The sequence below is a fragment of the Mugil cephalus genome, chromosome 1 (genome assembly GCF_022458985.1).
Source record: "Mugil cephalus isolate CIBA_MC_2020 chromosome 1, CIBA_Mcephalus_1.1, whole genome shotgun sequence".
NCBI lineage: Eukaryota > Metazoa > Chordata > Actinopteri > Mugiliformes > Mugilidae > Mugil > Mugil cephalus.
In genome coordinates this window covers 23,830,955-23,845,654 of record NC_061770.1, presented here as the reverse complement: position 1 = coordinate 23,845,654, position 14,700 = coordinate 23,830,955, and the positions used below count along the sequence as shown (strand labels likewise).

The 14,700-nt window shown below is 39.5% G+C and overlaps 1 protein-coding gene across 2 annotated transcripts in view; it reads right to left on the bottom strand.

Moving 5' to 3' along the window:
- The window catches only part of lamb2 (laminin, beta 2 (laminin S)), a 58,816-nt gene that overhangs the window by 22,014 nt on the left and 22,102 nt on the right, over positions 1-14,700 (bottom strand). For both annotated transcript variants that reach the window (XM_047603357.1, XM_047603367.1), the window contains exons 5-13: positions 13,074-13,147; positions 12,808-12,996; positions 11,661-11,724; positions 7,136-7,338; positions 6,896-7,016; positions 4,998-5,186; positions 3,699-3,878; positions 3,454-3,566; positions 425-504 (exon numbers count right to left, since the gene is read on the bottom strand). In XM_047603357.1, the coding sequence (XP_047459313.1) occupies positions 425-504; positions 3,454-3,566; positions 3,699-3,878; positions 4,998-5,186; positions 6,896-7,016; positions 7,136-7,338; positions 11,661-11,724; positions 12,808-12,996; positions 13,074-13,147 (1,213 nt within the window). The remainder of the gene's footprint in view (positions 1-424; positions 505-3,453; positions 3,567-3,698; positions 3,879-4,997; positions 5,187-6,895; positions 7,017-7,135; positions 7,339-11,660; positions 11,725-12,807; positions 12,997-13,073; positions 13,148-14,700) is intronic.

Genomic DNA, 14,700 nt, shown 5'->3' with positions numbered 1-14,700 from the left:
ATTATTTATTGATCTCCACCCTGACGATAGTTAGAAATGTTATATTAGAAATATTAAATTTGTATTCAATTTGAAAGTTATGCAATGTGAATGTACGCTCAGGCACCCAATCCCCAAACGCTGCGTTTCAAAAGGAGATTGAAGTTTCTTTGAGGCAGCGTCAAAGAGAGAAATATCTCAGAGATGGAGTTTGTGGCGTCGGACGACCAGAACATTTCTGGAGTAGAGAACACAGGAGCCGAGGTGCGACATTAACTCACACATGATCTAGAAGAACACAACTACGATAAGAAAAGGATTTAATAGAAGAATGAACACGGATGTCTCAGGGACAGGAGTCCGTCTGTGGATGGCGTGTCTCTGAAAGGGGCCTCTGAGCTAAATAAAGCCGACTGACTGGAAACAGACTCAGTTCATGACTCACTGGTTGTCCAGAGCTCCTCCGATATCACACTCACAGCCTCTGCAGCCGTTCACGTCGTAGCTCAGGGCCCAGTGCTCCGGCTGCAAACACAGAAGAACAGACAGAGGGACAGATGACGGACGGACGGACGGACGGACTCAGAATAGGACAGACACAGTCCAACAGCTGCGTCTCTACTATAGACTGAGGCACTTTGAGTGAGTCATACAAACTGTGCCCACGTCTCTGATCTCACGCAGGAACATTCAGCATTGAATTTCTTCTTTGTCAGAAATAACTGACATGAATGAATGAATGGACGTCGTCAGCGTCCTCATTTTTATCTTCATGTTTTGTCTGACGTGTTTGTCCTTTGCTAAATTTGTGTTTTCCCGTTAACCAGGTCACTACTCATAATGGAACAGTTTGAGTTAATTAAGCACTTTAAAATAAAACAACTCAGTTCAGGTAACTTTATTAAACTGACCTGGTGACTCAGTATTTTAATTCCCTAAGTCTCTGTTCACTCTCAGAAGAAATCTTTTGGCTCAACCAAGGAAATTGTTCCATTAGTCTTTTTGAGTTCTGACAACTTCTCATGAAATCACTTTTAACCAGCAATTACTGGAATTATGTGTCCATCTATAATCAACAGCGTTTTTAATTATGAATCAGTCCAGATGGACAACTTATCCTGGTCCACTGTCGGTCACTGCACAATTGAGAATGTTCTGACCCAGATGCACCAGCAGAATTATTCATCAATGAAATGTGCTTTATATCAGTGTTGTTCAGGATAGATGCTCCCTTGTCTTTACTGCATGATCAAAAACTCAACTACGCTAATTGTTGTTATTATTAATGAAAACATCTAATTGGGACAACTTAATTTTAACATAAGCACATGACACCCAAATATTTCTTTTAAATAATGTGAAGAAACTATTTGGAACAACTTTTTTTTTGTCGATTATAGATAGATAGATAGATAGATAGATAGATAGATAGATAGATAGATAGATAGATAGATAGTGGAGACACCTGCTGCATTTCCATTACCATGATAAAGAGTGGGCGCCATGACAGCTCCACAAAAGTTAAGCCACAGTAAGTACAGCTCCCCCTGGTGTCTGGAGGCTGCAGTACAGGTCATAAGCTCCGCCTCCTCCATGTTAGTGGATGGGCCAAAGTAAAACACTAAAATACTAGACTCCTTTTTCTTTTCTGACAATTTAGGTAGTTAATACAACACTGATGCATGTTGACCAAGTTGTGACATTTTGATGATTAACAGTTGCCACTGACGATCATTCTGCCAAGTAATAATTAAGTGTATAATTTAGTAAGGTTTTCTAAATGCATATATCTATATATATACTGATATATGTTAATATTATTGTTTCTAAAATGAGGCTTCACAGAGTTTTATCAGACAACGTGATCCACTTTTGGACCAGATCCTGGTCCTGACCATTTTAGGCCTGCTGTAACACACACCAACCGGACAAGCCTCAAATCCCTGGGCTAAATTTAGACACGCGACCCAGGCAGGGGCTCACATTCCTGCCCATGCTATTCCCGGAGGGGTAGGTTGAATCAGAACAGGAAGCTGATCAACACCTCACAGCTCGGGCTGGTGGACAGAGAGGGAGAAGTGAAAAGGGAAGATAATACGATCAAATGATGCAAAATTAAGGATGATAAAGAGGCAAAGAGGTGGTTTAAAGACAGCAAACAGGGCGACTTTCTGGCCAAAATTAAAGTCTGAAAAAAGAAGAGACAAAAAATGTAAACAGTGAAAATATATCTAGGGACGTCCAGATCCAAGCATTTTTAAGATGAATGGGTTTTAGCCAAACCATCAAATAATCTAAATGTTTAGTGGCAGTTGACTAGAGTCAAAACTACCAAAGATCTAAGAAGAAGAAGAAGAAGAAGAACCAAAATCATGTGACTAAACGTGGAGACACCTGCTGCGTTTCCATTACCACGAGAAATGTGCAAAACCCAAATATTGAAATAAAACAGTGGTAATGGAAACCTCCTGAAAAACCACTTAAAATATGTATATAAATATATATTATATATAATATTCAGCCTCTCATGAATTGGTTTTTCAGACGTATTGATATAAAAGTAAGGAAGCATGGAAACACTTGCTCATCAAGGTAATTAATAATTAATTAGCGATTTAACCATTTAATTCAGTTTCAATTTATACTTAAAAACAATTTGTAAACTCTGACAGTGCAGCAGTAAGCTGTAGATCATATTCTTTACTCACTCTAAATTGAAAAATTTACATCCTAACTTACATGGATGATGATGTACATGGATGGGGCGTTCACAAAAACTAGGAAAATTCAGACTCCCAACAACAAAGCGTTCATATTACAGGTTAACTCAGGGGAGAAAAAATAAGTTTGGTATATTGAACGTTAAAATATGTGCTGCAGCTATTTATTTTCATTTTGGAAGCAGTAATTTTCTGAGCTCATTGTTTCCCAAACTGTCTTGAATGCAGCATCAGCTGCAGCTGGTTCCCAATCATGTTTTCAAAGACACACCCTACTTCTGATTGGCTGGTGATGTTAGTTTGGAGGTGAAGCTGTGTTACTCTCATTCCATTGGCAGATGAACTTAATTGACTGCTGGAACCTAGCCTACATATACAATTATTTTTTTTCTAAATGTCGATCTTTTTTTCAAACGCACACATTTAGGAGATCCAGTACGATGCCGGAATACTTTAAACCCTACTCTAGTAGTATTCTATACTACTAGTTCTATACTATACTACTAGAGTAGTGGAATACAAGGAAGAGAAGAAAAGACTGTATGAATCTCCAGGAGGAAATGTAATTACTCAGCACTAGAAGAATAAAAGGCCCAATCAGGACGTCCCTATTCAGTCCACTGAAACATTATCACCAACAGGACGATGTTGTTGTCAGGATCAGAGAGTAAAGACAGAGAAAGAGACAGTGAAAGGTGTCTGACGTTTTCCATTTTGAGGCAGGGCCCTAAAAGGTGTCTTTGTGACGTCTTACCAAACACTGGTCACAGCTGCGTCCAGTGACGAGCCGCTTGCAGAAACAGTCTCCGCTGACCGGATCACACTGGGAGCTACCGGAGACGGTTCCTCTGTGGTCACACCGGCAGGCTGCAGGCCACAGGGTCAGGATGGCTGGTTAGTGACTTTTCTGTATTTTTTTATTTTCTTTTTTAAATTTTTCAGGAGGAAATCCTGCACAGAGCGAGGCCTTGTGTGATTTATAGCAGAGACTGAACTCACGTTGGCAGCCCTGAGGGTTGTCCGCGCTCAGGCCGAAGAAGCCGGTTTTACACTTGTCGCAGCGCGGCCCCTCCACGTTATCCTTGCAACGGCACTGACCTCCCACCATGCCGAGCGAAGGCTCCGTGTGGCTGTCGCACATCCCCCCGTTCAGCGAACCGTCCGGGTCACAGTCACAAGCTGTGGGACGAGCAGCAGGAAAGATTTAATGCAGCTGTAAACACACACACACACTCAAAACTTACGTATTTTAGACCAATCCGTGTGGTTTAGGTTTAATACAGTGAAAACATAATGTTAAATGTCCTAATTTTGCTCTTGGATTCCACTATGAGAGGAACTTTCTGCTGTGATCAGGGGCATCATGACTATCTGTATTACAAGCATCCAACCAAGTCTGGATTTCACAGTGTATTCCAATTTTAGAATCACTTTTTTATTGTTATTTTTATTTTGAATGACCAATTTCTGGGATTGGATCTAATCCCACAGCTGAAATCCAATTACTTTTGAACATTTACTGTGTGAATTACCAGTGAAACTCTTTCTAATAGGTGACAGTTTGACTAAAAGCATGATTTTCAGAGAAAATATTATCAATCAGAATTTAACAATAATGTAAAATTTTAAACCATTTTTACACTTTGGCATTAGTGCAGATCAAACAAACAATGTATAGATCCCTTCAGGGCTTGTAAACAATGCAATGTTTTTTGAGGGGCGGGGCTTAACTGGAGGCAAAACATCTCAAACACTATAGCTTGTAAACGCTTGTTAGCATATTTCAACGGACTGATGGGACTGCATTCACCGACCCCTACACCCTCTCTCATTGGATGGACCTTTTGACCAAAGGAGGACACAGGGGGACGAAGTTTGGTCTGTCTTTATCAAGTAAAGCCTCTCCAACAAAGATATTACATATAGTAGCAAATACAACTTCTGTAAGCTGCATTACCTAGCGGTTAGCACTAGCATTAACACGTAACAAGAATCCCCTAAATAATGATTAACTTGATTGATTGTCTACTACTGGCAGTGGCTGGTATGTGATAAAACTTCAAGTTCGTGTTTTTGGCACCAAAAATACAGTAAGGCGACATTTTCACGGTTGACAGTGACAGTGTTCACCTCAAGCTTCCCTCTGTTTTGCCTCCAGCTAACGTTGTGACCTCACAGTGTAGTATATAATGTGTAAAATAGAGAGCTCTATAGCTGTTATGACGTGTATTTTTTCCCTTTTTTAACACCTGTTTTCCATGCTAAGCTAAGCTAACAGTTAAAAGAGTGTATATTCACCTATGCAGACTCCTGGGTCCCTCATGTCCTTGATGGGGTCTTTGTAGTAGAACGGTTTGCACATCTCACAGTTGCGTCCCATGGTGTTGTGTTGACAGTCGTCACAAACTCCTCCGCTGATGTTCCCCGTGGCCAGAAACACGGCCATGTCGAAGTGGCACTGGCTCGAGTGGCTGTTACAGTTACACTCTGGGAAAAAAAAAAACACAAAAACAAAGTGTTAAACAGGCCGATGCCAGAGTGTCACTCGCTGCTATGCTGTGTAGGATCCGTGCAGTTTAAGACCCTAAAGTATAAAAATTAGAAATAAGAATTTATTTTCAACAAGTTGAAATTTACCTTTTGGGCTTTAATATATGAAAAAAAGAAAACACAAAGAGAACTAAACAAGAAAACACAGCGTTATTTGGTATAAAACTGGACGTTACTGTATGTGAAGATGAAGAAGTAAATGTAAATGTTAATGTACTTTATTTATATCCCACAACCCAAATGTGAACCAAAGGGGTCATATAACAATATAACAAGTACATGAGTAAAAGTAGATTAAAAACAGCAGTCATTGACTTGTCTCAGTGATAAACTATGAACATGACTTTGGTACAAATTTAGATGTAATTTTAGACTTTATGAAACAAGGTATGTCATCTAAATTTACCTCTGAGCGTTGTCTTCTGAATATAAATAGATGTAATTACACTAACCAAAGAAATATCATGTGCAAAAAAAAAACAAAAAAACAAAAGCTGTAGTTATAATCAGCCCAGTGTCGTCAGTCACACACAGACGAGGAGCTGTACAGACTGGTGGATTTTTAGAGCGGGTGATTCATTGTCTGGCTATTACACGGAGGAGACGGCGGTCAGGGTTATTTATGATCTATGATAGTAGCTTGTTGAGTTTTTTTTCTGCAACAATCAACCAAAAAATTGTTGTGTCAAACCCTGAACATGCCCCGGGCTGTCGTAATGATCCATGCCAGTGAGAGGGGTGTCAGTTCCAGATGTTCCTGTTTCAGTGAAGGAAAACAGGGATGATTTTTGGTTTTTGATTTGTTGCACTTTGCCTCCTGAGACCCTGCGTCCTCATATGGGGACATTAAGTTTTAGGTTTTACTGCCGCTTGTTTGGCTTCATTTAAACCCGCTGTCCTCATTAGTGGACGCTTTAGTCTGTCATCTAGTGGTGGCAAAGGTTAAAATGTATTTATTTATGGTTATCAACATTTCGAGTTTGATAATGACGCACAAATCTAACAAATTTTATCAACAGCAATGAGCTACAAAGCCGCTAATTAGCAAGTACTCATTTGAGTACATTGGGACTTCATTATTTACAATTCTGTCTTTCTGACTTTAGTACAAATAAATAATGAATTAATCCCATCGTCCACATATGTCGACTTTTTTTTTGTTTGTTTTTTTTTTAAACATTACCACTTCCCCTTCAAAGATGATGCTTAGTTTTTATACGTGTCAGATGCGTCTAGTCCCAAATACAGTGGATGAATTAAAAATGGAGACCAAATAAAAACTTGGGTCTCAGGAGGTTAAGTCAAATATTAACACTTCATCAGGTGAGAAACCTTATTTGGGTTATATATTGATTTATTTTTATTTTTAATTTATTTTAACTGCAGTTGTTTATTTGGTCTATTCTTTCATTTCAGAGTAAAATGGGACAATAAACTAAAATTTTCTACATGAAAATTAAAAATTTGAAAAAATTCACAAAAGTAACTATTTCAAAGTGCCCTAACTTTGTCTTTTCTGTTTCAGACTACAAAAAGGTCTATGTCTTTTCATTCGAAATATTTTTTTCCCCATGTTTTTGTTTCTGGTTTTAAACCCAAACTTTAAAACTACTGCTCTGTGTTATTCAAACCTCCTCCCTACTCACTCTTGCAGGCGTTGGTGTTGCGTCCCTCGGCCGGCCTCCAGGGCAGGTCGTTGTAGAAGTCGTCACACTGCTCGCAGTTCAACCCTTTGGTGTTGTGGTTGCACACACACCTGCCGTGGACCTGGAAAAAGAGATGAGAGTGAGATCAAAGCGTAAAAAAGGCTGTGAAATTATGAGAGTGAATTACAGGAGGAAAAATCTAAAGATGTGGAGTTCTGTGCGCGGATCCTCGTCACTCACCATTCCTTCTATGTCGTTCCTGATGCCCTCGATGGGGGCGCACTCGGCGGCGTGGCCGTAGCAAAAGCAGTTGCCGCGGACGACGAGCTCGTATATGGCGTAGTAATACTTCTCTTTGATTTCAGCTCTGGGGTCCAGCAGGTTGTCCCCGAGCGTGTGCAGTTTGGTGAAGTTGACTCTTAAGTTGGTGATCTTTAACTGGTCTGGTGGAAAAAAGATATGAAGAGAATTAATTTCTTTCATGTGGAGACTTTGATGTCACCGTTAGAGGAACAGAGAGAGTCTGCAGCTTGTTTGATGGATGACACGAGTTGGAAAACTAAAACAACTTGCTATCAACCCCCCCGCCCCCCCCAGAAACACACCCTTAAAATACCTCCTTTGCCCCAGTAAGAGGAGCAACCAGCGGAGCATGACAGAGCTTAATGAGCGGCGAAGCATTACAGAGGTTAATGATCCGGGATAGTACGAGGATTAGTTCAGCATTTCTGAGGCACCTCAAGGTTACACTGAAAATTTGTTAGAGAAATTATGATGGTATTTGTATTACACATAATGTCGACCAGTCACTGATCACATGACCGTAAAAACATGGACGCCTCCTAGAGTCCAATAGGACGTTGCATAAAAACTAGCAGCTCTTCATCAAGTGTGTGGAAATACTTCACTAAAGATGAAGCCCATCCTACCGTGACATGTCAGTGCTTAAATATACCTAAAGTACTAAAGACATCCACTAACGCTAATGGAGGAACGGTCCAAATCCTCTGGACATCAGTCAGTGAACAGCTTCACCAAACGTCCTGAGGTAACAGAGAGAAGGAGGCTGCACATCAACTATTTGATAAAGTTATTAGACATTTAGCTGTAGTATAGACCCCTTCACAGTTTGTAAACAGTGTGATGTTTTTTTGAGGGGCGGGGCTTAGCTGGAGGCAAAATATCACAAACACTGTAGCTTATAAACAGCGGTTAATATATTTTAACAGACGGTTTTAGCAAAAATGGACGAGAAAAAGCTCATATTTTAGAGAATATACGAATACACTCACTCCCCGATACCGTGAGTGTTTTTTAAAAAGTTGACTCTGACTCACTGGATGGACGATTTGACCAAAGGAGGACACAGAGGGGACGAAGTCTGGTCTGTCTTTATCAAGTGAAGACTCTCCAACAAAGATATTACAAGCCGTAAGTGGAACCACTGAGGAGGGTAACGTAGCAAATGCAACTTCTGCTTGGACTCCCCTGAGACACACAACTAATGTTGCATTCGCTTGCAGTTAGCATTAGCATGAATCAAGAATCCTCTGTATAATGATTAACTTAACGTTATTTCAGTCACAATTTAGTGTAACCTACAACGTTATCCAGCCTGAACATGATGATGTATTAGATAAGAGTTGCTGATGATTGTCTCATTCTAAACTTTTCTTTTAATCGGGATCAACCAAAGTTGTCTTCGACTTTTTCGGTTTTGACAGCCAAGTATACAGCAAGACGACATTTGCTAACATGGTGACGTCACAGTGATGTAGGCCATGAAGGGGTCTATATGGATAAGGATTTAGAGAAATACCTGCTACACTATCCCATCTGTGGAGTACTATTAAATGCTGCTGATGGTGCTGAGCTGCAGCCTGTTCTTATACAGGCTATACATATCTGCAGCTCACAGTATGTAGCTCATGAGCTACATGTCTGTTCTCAGCATATGTGTTCAGGTCAAGAATAGAGATTTAATTGTTTTTAAATATTACTTTCTACTGGGTTTTAAATCATCAGCGACTAGTCATGATTTGAAGTCGTGCAACCTAGTTCACCATTCCCAATGACTTTGACAACATTTCCAGAAAGATGGACAATGATGGAATGTGGTGCTGAAATTTTGGTTCTTCCCGCATCCTGCCTCTTTATCTTCTCCAACTATTTACTCAGAGAAGAGAAAGTACATCTTGTCCTCTCCACCCCTGCCAGTCTGCCAGCATTGACAGCCATGAATGGAACACCCTCCACTGTTACAGTCCAGCTGTCCAACACACACACACACACACACATTCACAGACGAACTCATGTTTTCTATCTTTGAAAGCACTTTCCGTTGACACGACGCATTCCCTAACCCCAACCAGCTCGACTAAGTGCCTCACACGGCCCCGTAACCACAACCTCATTGTCAACTTGATGCTAAAATCAGGTTTTAAAAGGGTTTAACTCTCAAAGTCCCAGCAAGGATAACACACAAACACACCTTTCCCTTCATTGTCCCGTACAATTTCTGGAACTGGTCTTTTTTCACCGGGGTTGACTTTCCCATGCCAGCAGCAGAGGAGACAAGCCTATGATTTCACAGCAACACAAACTAAGACTTTGAAAAACACTTATTCTTAGTAAATGAGGCAGAATGCGCTGTAATAACAGTATAAATCCTTCATTATCAATAGGAGGATTATGACCATAGTGTCCTTCACCCCCGAGACAGAAGAAAAGTCCAGAGTCACAACCATCAGTTAAAAACATTCCAGAGTGTCCTGTCATTTTTAAAGGAGTTGAAGCGGTGGTGTCACAAAGAAGAGCTTCATGGGAGGATTTATATTCTTCCAAACCCCGCCGACTTTATCTACGGTAATAGAATCTGACTCTGACAGACAAAAGCTGAGCCCTCCAGCAACACTGAGACTCTGTTTCACATCATGTCATATCGGATTTGAGAGGATGGAGAACAGTCGTCCAACTCGACCACAAGCTGCAGCTTTCAGTGTGTTAAGGGGCTCAAATGGAGACTGATGCATAATCAGACCAGACTGTTGAACTTAGGCTGTTAAACTCTTAAATTGCATAACCAGTGCTGTTTTGCACAAATTTCCTTGCACAAATTCATGCTGTTTTTATTTATATTTCCACTTTATTTAACTATACTGTTTTAATTAGCATCCATATAGTATAGTTACTATGGGAAATAATCCCGAGTGCATCATTCCGTTCCCTCTCATGCTTGAGTACGGTTGCAAATGACAAATAAAAACCCTTGAATAACGCTAACGTGGAAACACTGACAGTGGCTGATAAATGCAAGGATCAATAAAGGAAAACATATTATCGCCGTTATCATCAATGCTGTAGGTGCATGAGATACTGAATGATCCACACAATGTGGCATAACATTATGACCACCTTCCTAATATTGCGTAGGTCTCCGTTGTGATTCCACAACTCATCAGAGAACGAACATTGGCCTTCTGAGGGTGTCCAGTGGTGTCCGGTAACAGGATGTTGTTAGTTGGAGAGAGGGGGCAGATTCTTGATCTGTTTGGAATCTAGTGAATTTAGAGGCCAGGTCAACGCCTTGTGATGTTCTTCATGTTTTTTTTGTTTTTGTGTTTTTGTGTGTCTGTTTCAGGCTGCTGCCATCAATGAGTGTTGTTGCTATGGGGTGGGGGAGCCTTGTCTGGTCTGGTCTAGGTGGGTGCTACATGTCTAAGTAACATCTGCATCAATGTGACCCAGTAGAACATTGAATTGTCATAAGATGGTTTAAATGTCATTTACTTCTCCTGTCGCTGGTCATAATGTTGTGGCAGATCGGTGTAGGTGTGCATGTGTTAGCAAATGCTGAGTACAATATTTCTTCAGATGAAAAGGTACTTTGTATACACAGCAAAAACAGCATCGCTAGAGAGAAGCAAAATATTAAAAATCTTAAAACAAGCAAAAAGTTCTTAACTCTGAACAAAATATAAGATGTATTTATTCATTTTATTTATTTATAATAGTTTTTTTATTCAGTGTATCCTTCATAACGTAATTATAGAAGCTTAATCTCTGCTGAAGATCTTCTAAAGTCATGGATGTGTAGAATAAGAGGTGGAGTTATTAAAGTCTGACCTGTAATAAGAGACGCTTCCAGATAATCAGGATGAAAAAACACAACTTATGTAGAATCAAGTTTCACGTTGATCAATTTTGTTGGCGACGTCAGACGTTATACACAGATTGTTTCAGCTGTGAGGGGTTTGACGGAGAGATATTTAACAACAGAGTGTGACGACCTGCTGCTAGTTTGGAAATCAAGCTAGTGTTTCTGGGAAAAGCTCTCATGCCCTGCCAGTCCAAACACGAGCACCGGGACACTAGTGAATCTGTGTGGGAGAGAACAGCTGCTTTCCACATCTCACCACGTCGTCCACACAGCAGGGCCGTGTTTCACACCCCCAGAGAGACGAGCTTCCACAGCTCCTCCGATGGGGCACAGCTGGATCACAAGAACTAATTGTGTCCTATGATTTACGGCGAAAACTGTGACGAGAACTCCAACAGAAAAGAACAACATTTACTGTGGAATCATTTATTGTAAAGTTATTTTTGACGTCTAGCTTCTTTTATAACTCATATATTTGTGATAAAACTTATTTTTACGACAGGCCCCGTTTTGTAGAAACCCTTTAAATTGAGGAATGTGTTACATGCACAGAAAACCAACGCGTTCACATTCGTCATTAGCTGTTAATTAATGAGGAGGACGTACTCTGGATGCTGGGACTGTACGGATCCTCGATCCTGATGGCTGGATCCAACACTCTGTAGATGACCTACAACAGAAAATATATTACACATATTATATATATTATTATATATATAATATATATATATATTATATATAATTATATATATAATTATATATATATATATATTATATATAATATATATATATAAAATATATTTTTTAGTCTGGTTATTTTTTGGAATTTTATGTTTTTTATATTTTTTTAGTCTGACTTTTAACAGAATTTTACTTTTTATTATTATTTTAATGTTTTTAGTCTTTTTATTAATTTTATTTTATTTTATTATATTTTTTCCACATTTTTAACACGGCACTAAGTTGAATTTTATTTATTTTATATTTTTTAGTCTTACTTTTAACATAATTTTACTTTTTTTATTATTGTTTTTTATGTTTTTAGTCTTTTTATTCATTTTTTTTATATGTTTTTCCACCTTTTAGCATGGCACTAAGGTAAATTTTATTTATTGTATATTTTTTAGTCTTTTTATTAACTGAATTTTATTTTTTTTATCATTTTTTTTCCACCTTTTAGCATGGCTTTAAGTTGAATTTTTTTTTTTATTTTTAACATTAAATTATAATTATAATTTATACAGTTATTTGTTTTGTCTCTAGTGTTTCCTTGACTTCAAAGTGGTGAGGGTGGGATAGCGTAATGTTCTTAATTCCTCAGTGTTTTTAAATCTGCATGAGAATGTGTATTTACACACGTGTGTCGATTATTTTGTTGTTGTTTTGTTCTTGTTTTCATGTAAAGCACGTGGGGCTATATCTTTTGTATGAAAAGTGCTCTATAAATAAAGTTTGATTGACTGATTGATTCAAACTTATGTGAGATGACCCATATTGTGATGACGTTTTCAGTTGATATTTGAGATGTATTAAAACAAGTAAATCTCTGTAGCTGCAAAGAATCCACAGGCTTCTCCACTAACTAGTGTTGTTAGACTAAAATCTAGTAGATTTGTATTGACACAAGGGAAATAGGGCTAAATATTATACTATATGGATGCTATAGATAATGCACAGTGTAGATGTTGATAGTGGATAGTCGACATCGTACGTGACCTATTTAACTCGATCGTTGCGTTAATCCGTCGCTCACCTCTCCCTCCGTCGACGGCTCGATGTCCGAGTAGCGCGACTCACAGATGACGTCGTTAATGTTGCGCAAAGGACCCTGGGAGACTCCGGGGAAGTCCATGACACAGTCGTGGGAGAAGTAGCGATAGATCTGCCAGGTACGCCCGAAGTCGGCCGACCGCTCGATCAGCATGGCCGCCGGACGGAAAGTCTGCAGAACACGGACGTGAACAGAGTGATTCCTTTCAGCTGTTTGGAGATGGAGCCGATCAGGTGGCAGGGTCTTACCTTGAAGGTCATGATCAGGTGAGTGAAATGAAACTCTGCCTCCAGGTCCAGCTGGATGTTGACACCCGACTTTCCTTTGAGACACAGAGAAGTTTGTATAAACACATTACAGTGAAGACAGTTTGTATTAATTCATAAAACTGTCGCCCTCTTTTCCGTCTACATCATCGGCCTCTGACAGACGGGAGACAAAACAAAGCTCTCGTGGTGGTAAGTGAAGGAGTAAGGCCTGGCTCCAGGAACGACTCCCTGACAGGAAAACGCATTCAATCCTGGCAGAGGGGAGGATTTAGAGAGCATGTCGGAAAAGCCCACACACTTCCTGAGTTGTAGAGGACCAAATATTCTCCCCCCGAGGCCTGCTGCCTTCGTTCTTGTTCTCCGGGTTTTATGTAACCTGCAGGATGAAGCCAGGAGGTTTCTCATTCCTGCCTCCTGGAAGGTACAACACATGGATTTTGGATCTAACGCCACAACAAAGCTTTTTAATACACACAACAAAAGGAAAAGAGGCTGGAGGAGAAACTGATGCAGTTTAAATGTTTTTTGGGGGGAAAACATTTCTATTGTCCTCCCGTCTTGAATATTTTTATTTGACATTTTTTAATATAAATGGATTCTTAAAAGAAAAGTGCACAATATATAATAATTTGTTGAGAAGAAGTTAGCTAAAAATGTCTACAGCAGAAATAGTGCTTTATAAACAGTTCAACAGACCAGGGAGGAAACAAAAGCTGATAATGATGATGCCTGAGTTAAATGTTTAAAACTAACAAAGCTGCACTAACCAATAATAGTTAAATAATGTCATGTGAAAAATGGTGGCACAGGTAAAGAACACACAGATTAACACCTGACTTTGCTGGTATGAATCCCTTTAATCCGTCTCAGCTGATCAACAAGATTTAGATAAATAAATAAATAAATAATATCACTCTACTTTCCTAGGAAACAAAGTATCAGAAAACTGGGGAATATTATGGAGCATTTTTGAAGAACATATTTACTAGAAGTATGGTTTATGCCTCTGTGGGACATAAGTCTGTGTGAGCCATTTGTGGCACTGTCTTATTTCCACTCAGGTAAATCTACGATTCTACTTCCTGCTTCACTTTCAACAATGGCAACTGAAACTTTCGCCCAAAATTTCGAGTCATACAAATGTTAATATCTCCGAACCTCCTCAGTTAAACTTTCTGGGATGTGTCCCATCTTTATTGATCCAAAACAATCAATTTCAAAATTGTGGCAATGGAGAAGCAGCCGCAAATACTGAAGCATTGCCGTGATGGGTAGTTATAAATCTGGATAGGTGCACGTCAGGCTGCGGCGTCAGAGGTTTAACCGTACATTAGAAAAGACACGACTCACACTGTTCTGACTGAACAGTTTAGATCTATTTCAATAAGGTAAATATTAGGAATGGGTACCAATGCTCGGTACCATAATGGCATCGGTACTGACTCAAACAGTAGTAACCAGGCCGCAAAGCAGATTTCAGTGCTTCATTTCGGTTCCACTGGATTTTTCATTAGCTTAGCATCCTTAGCTCTATAGTTGAGTCAACGCTACACGTGACATCACGTTAGTTTTTCACCTGCATGGATGGAAAATGCATGAAAAATGC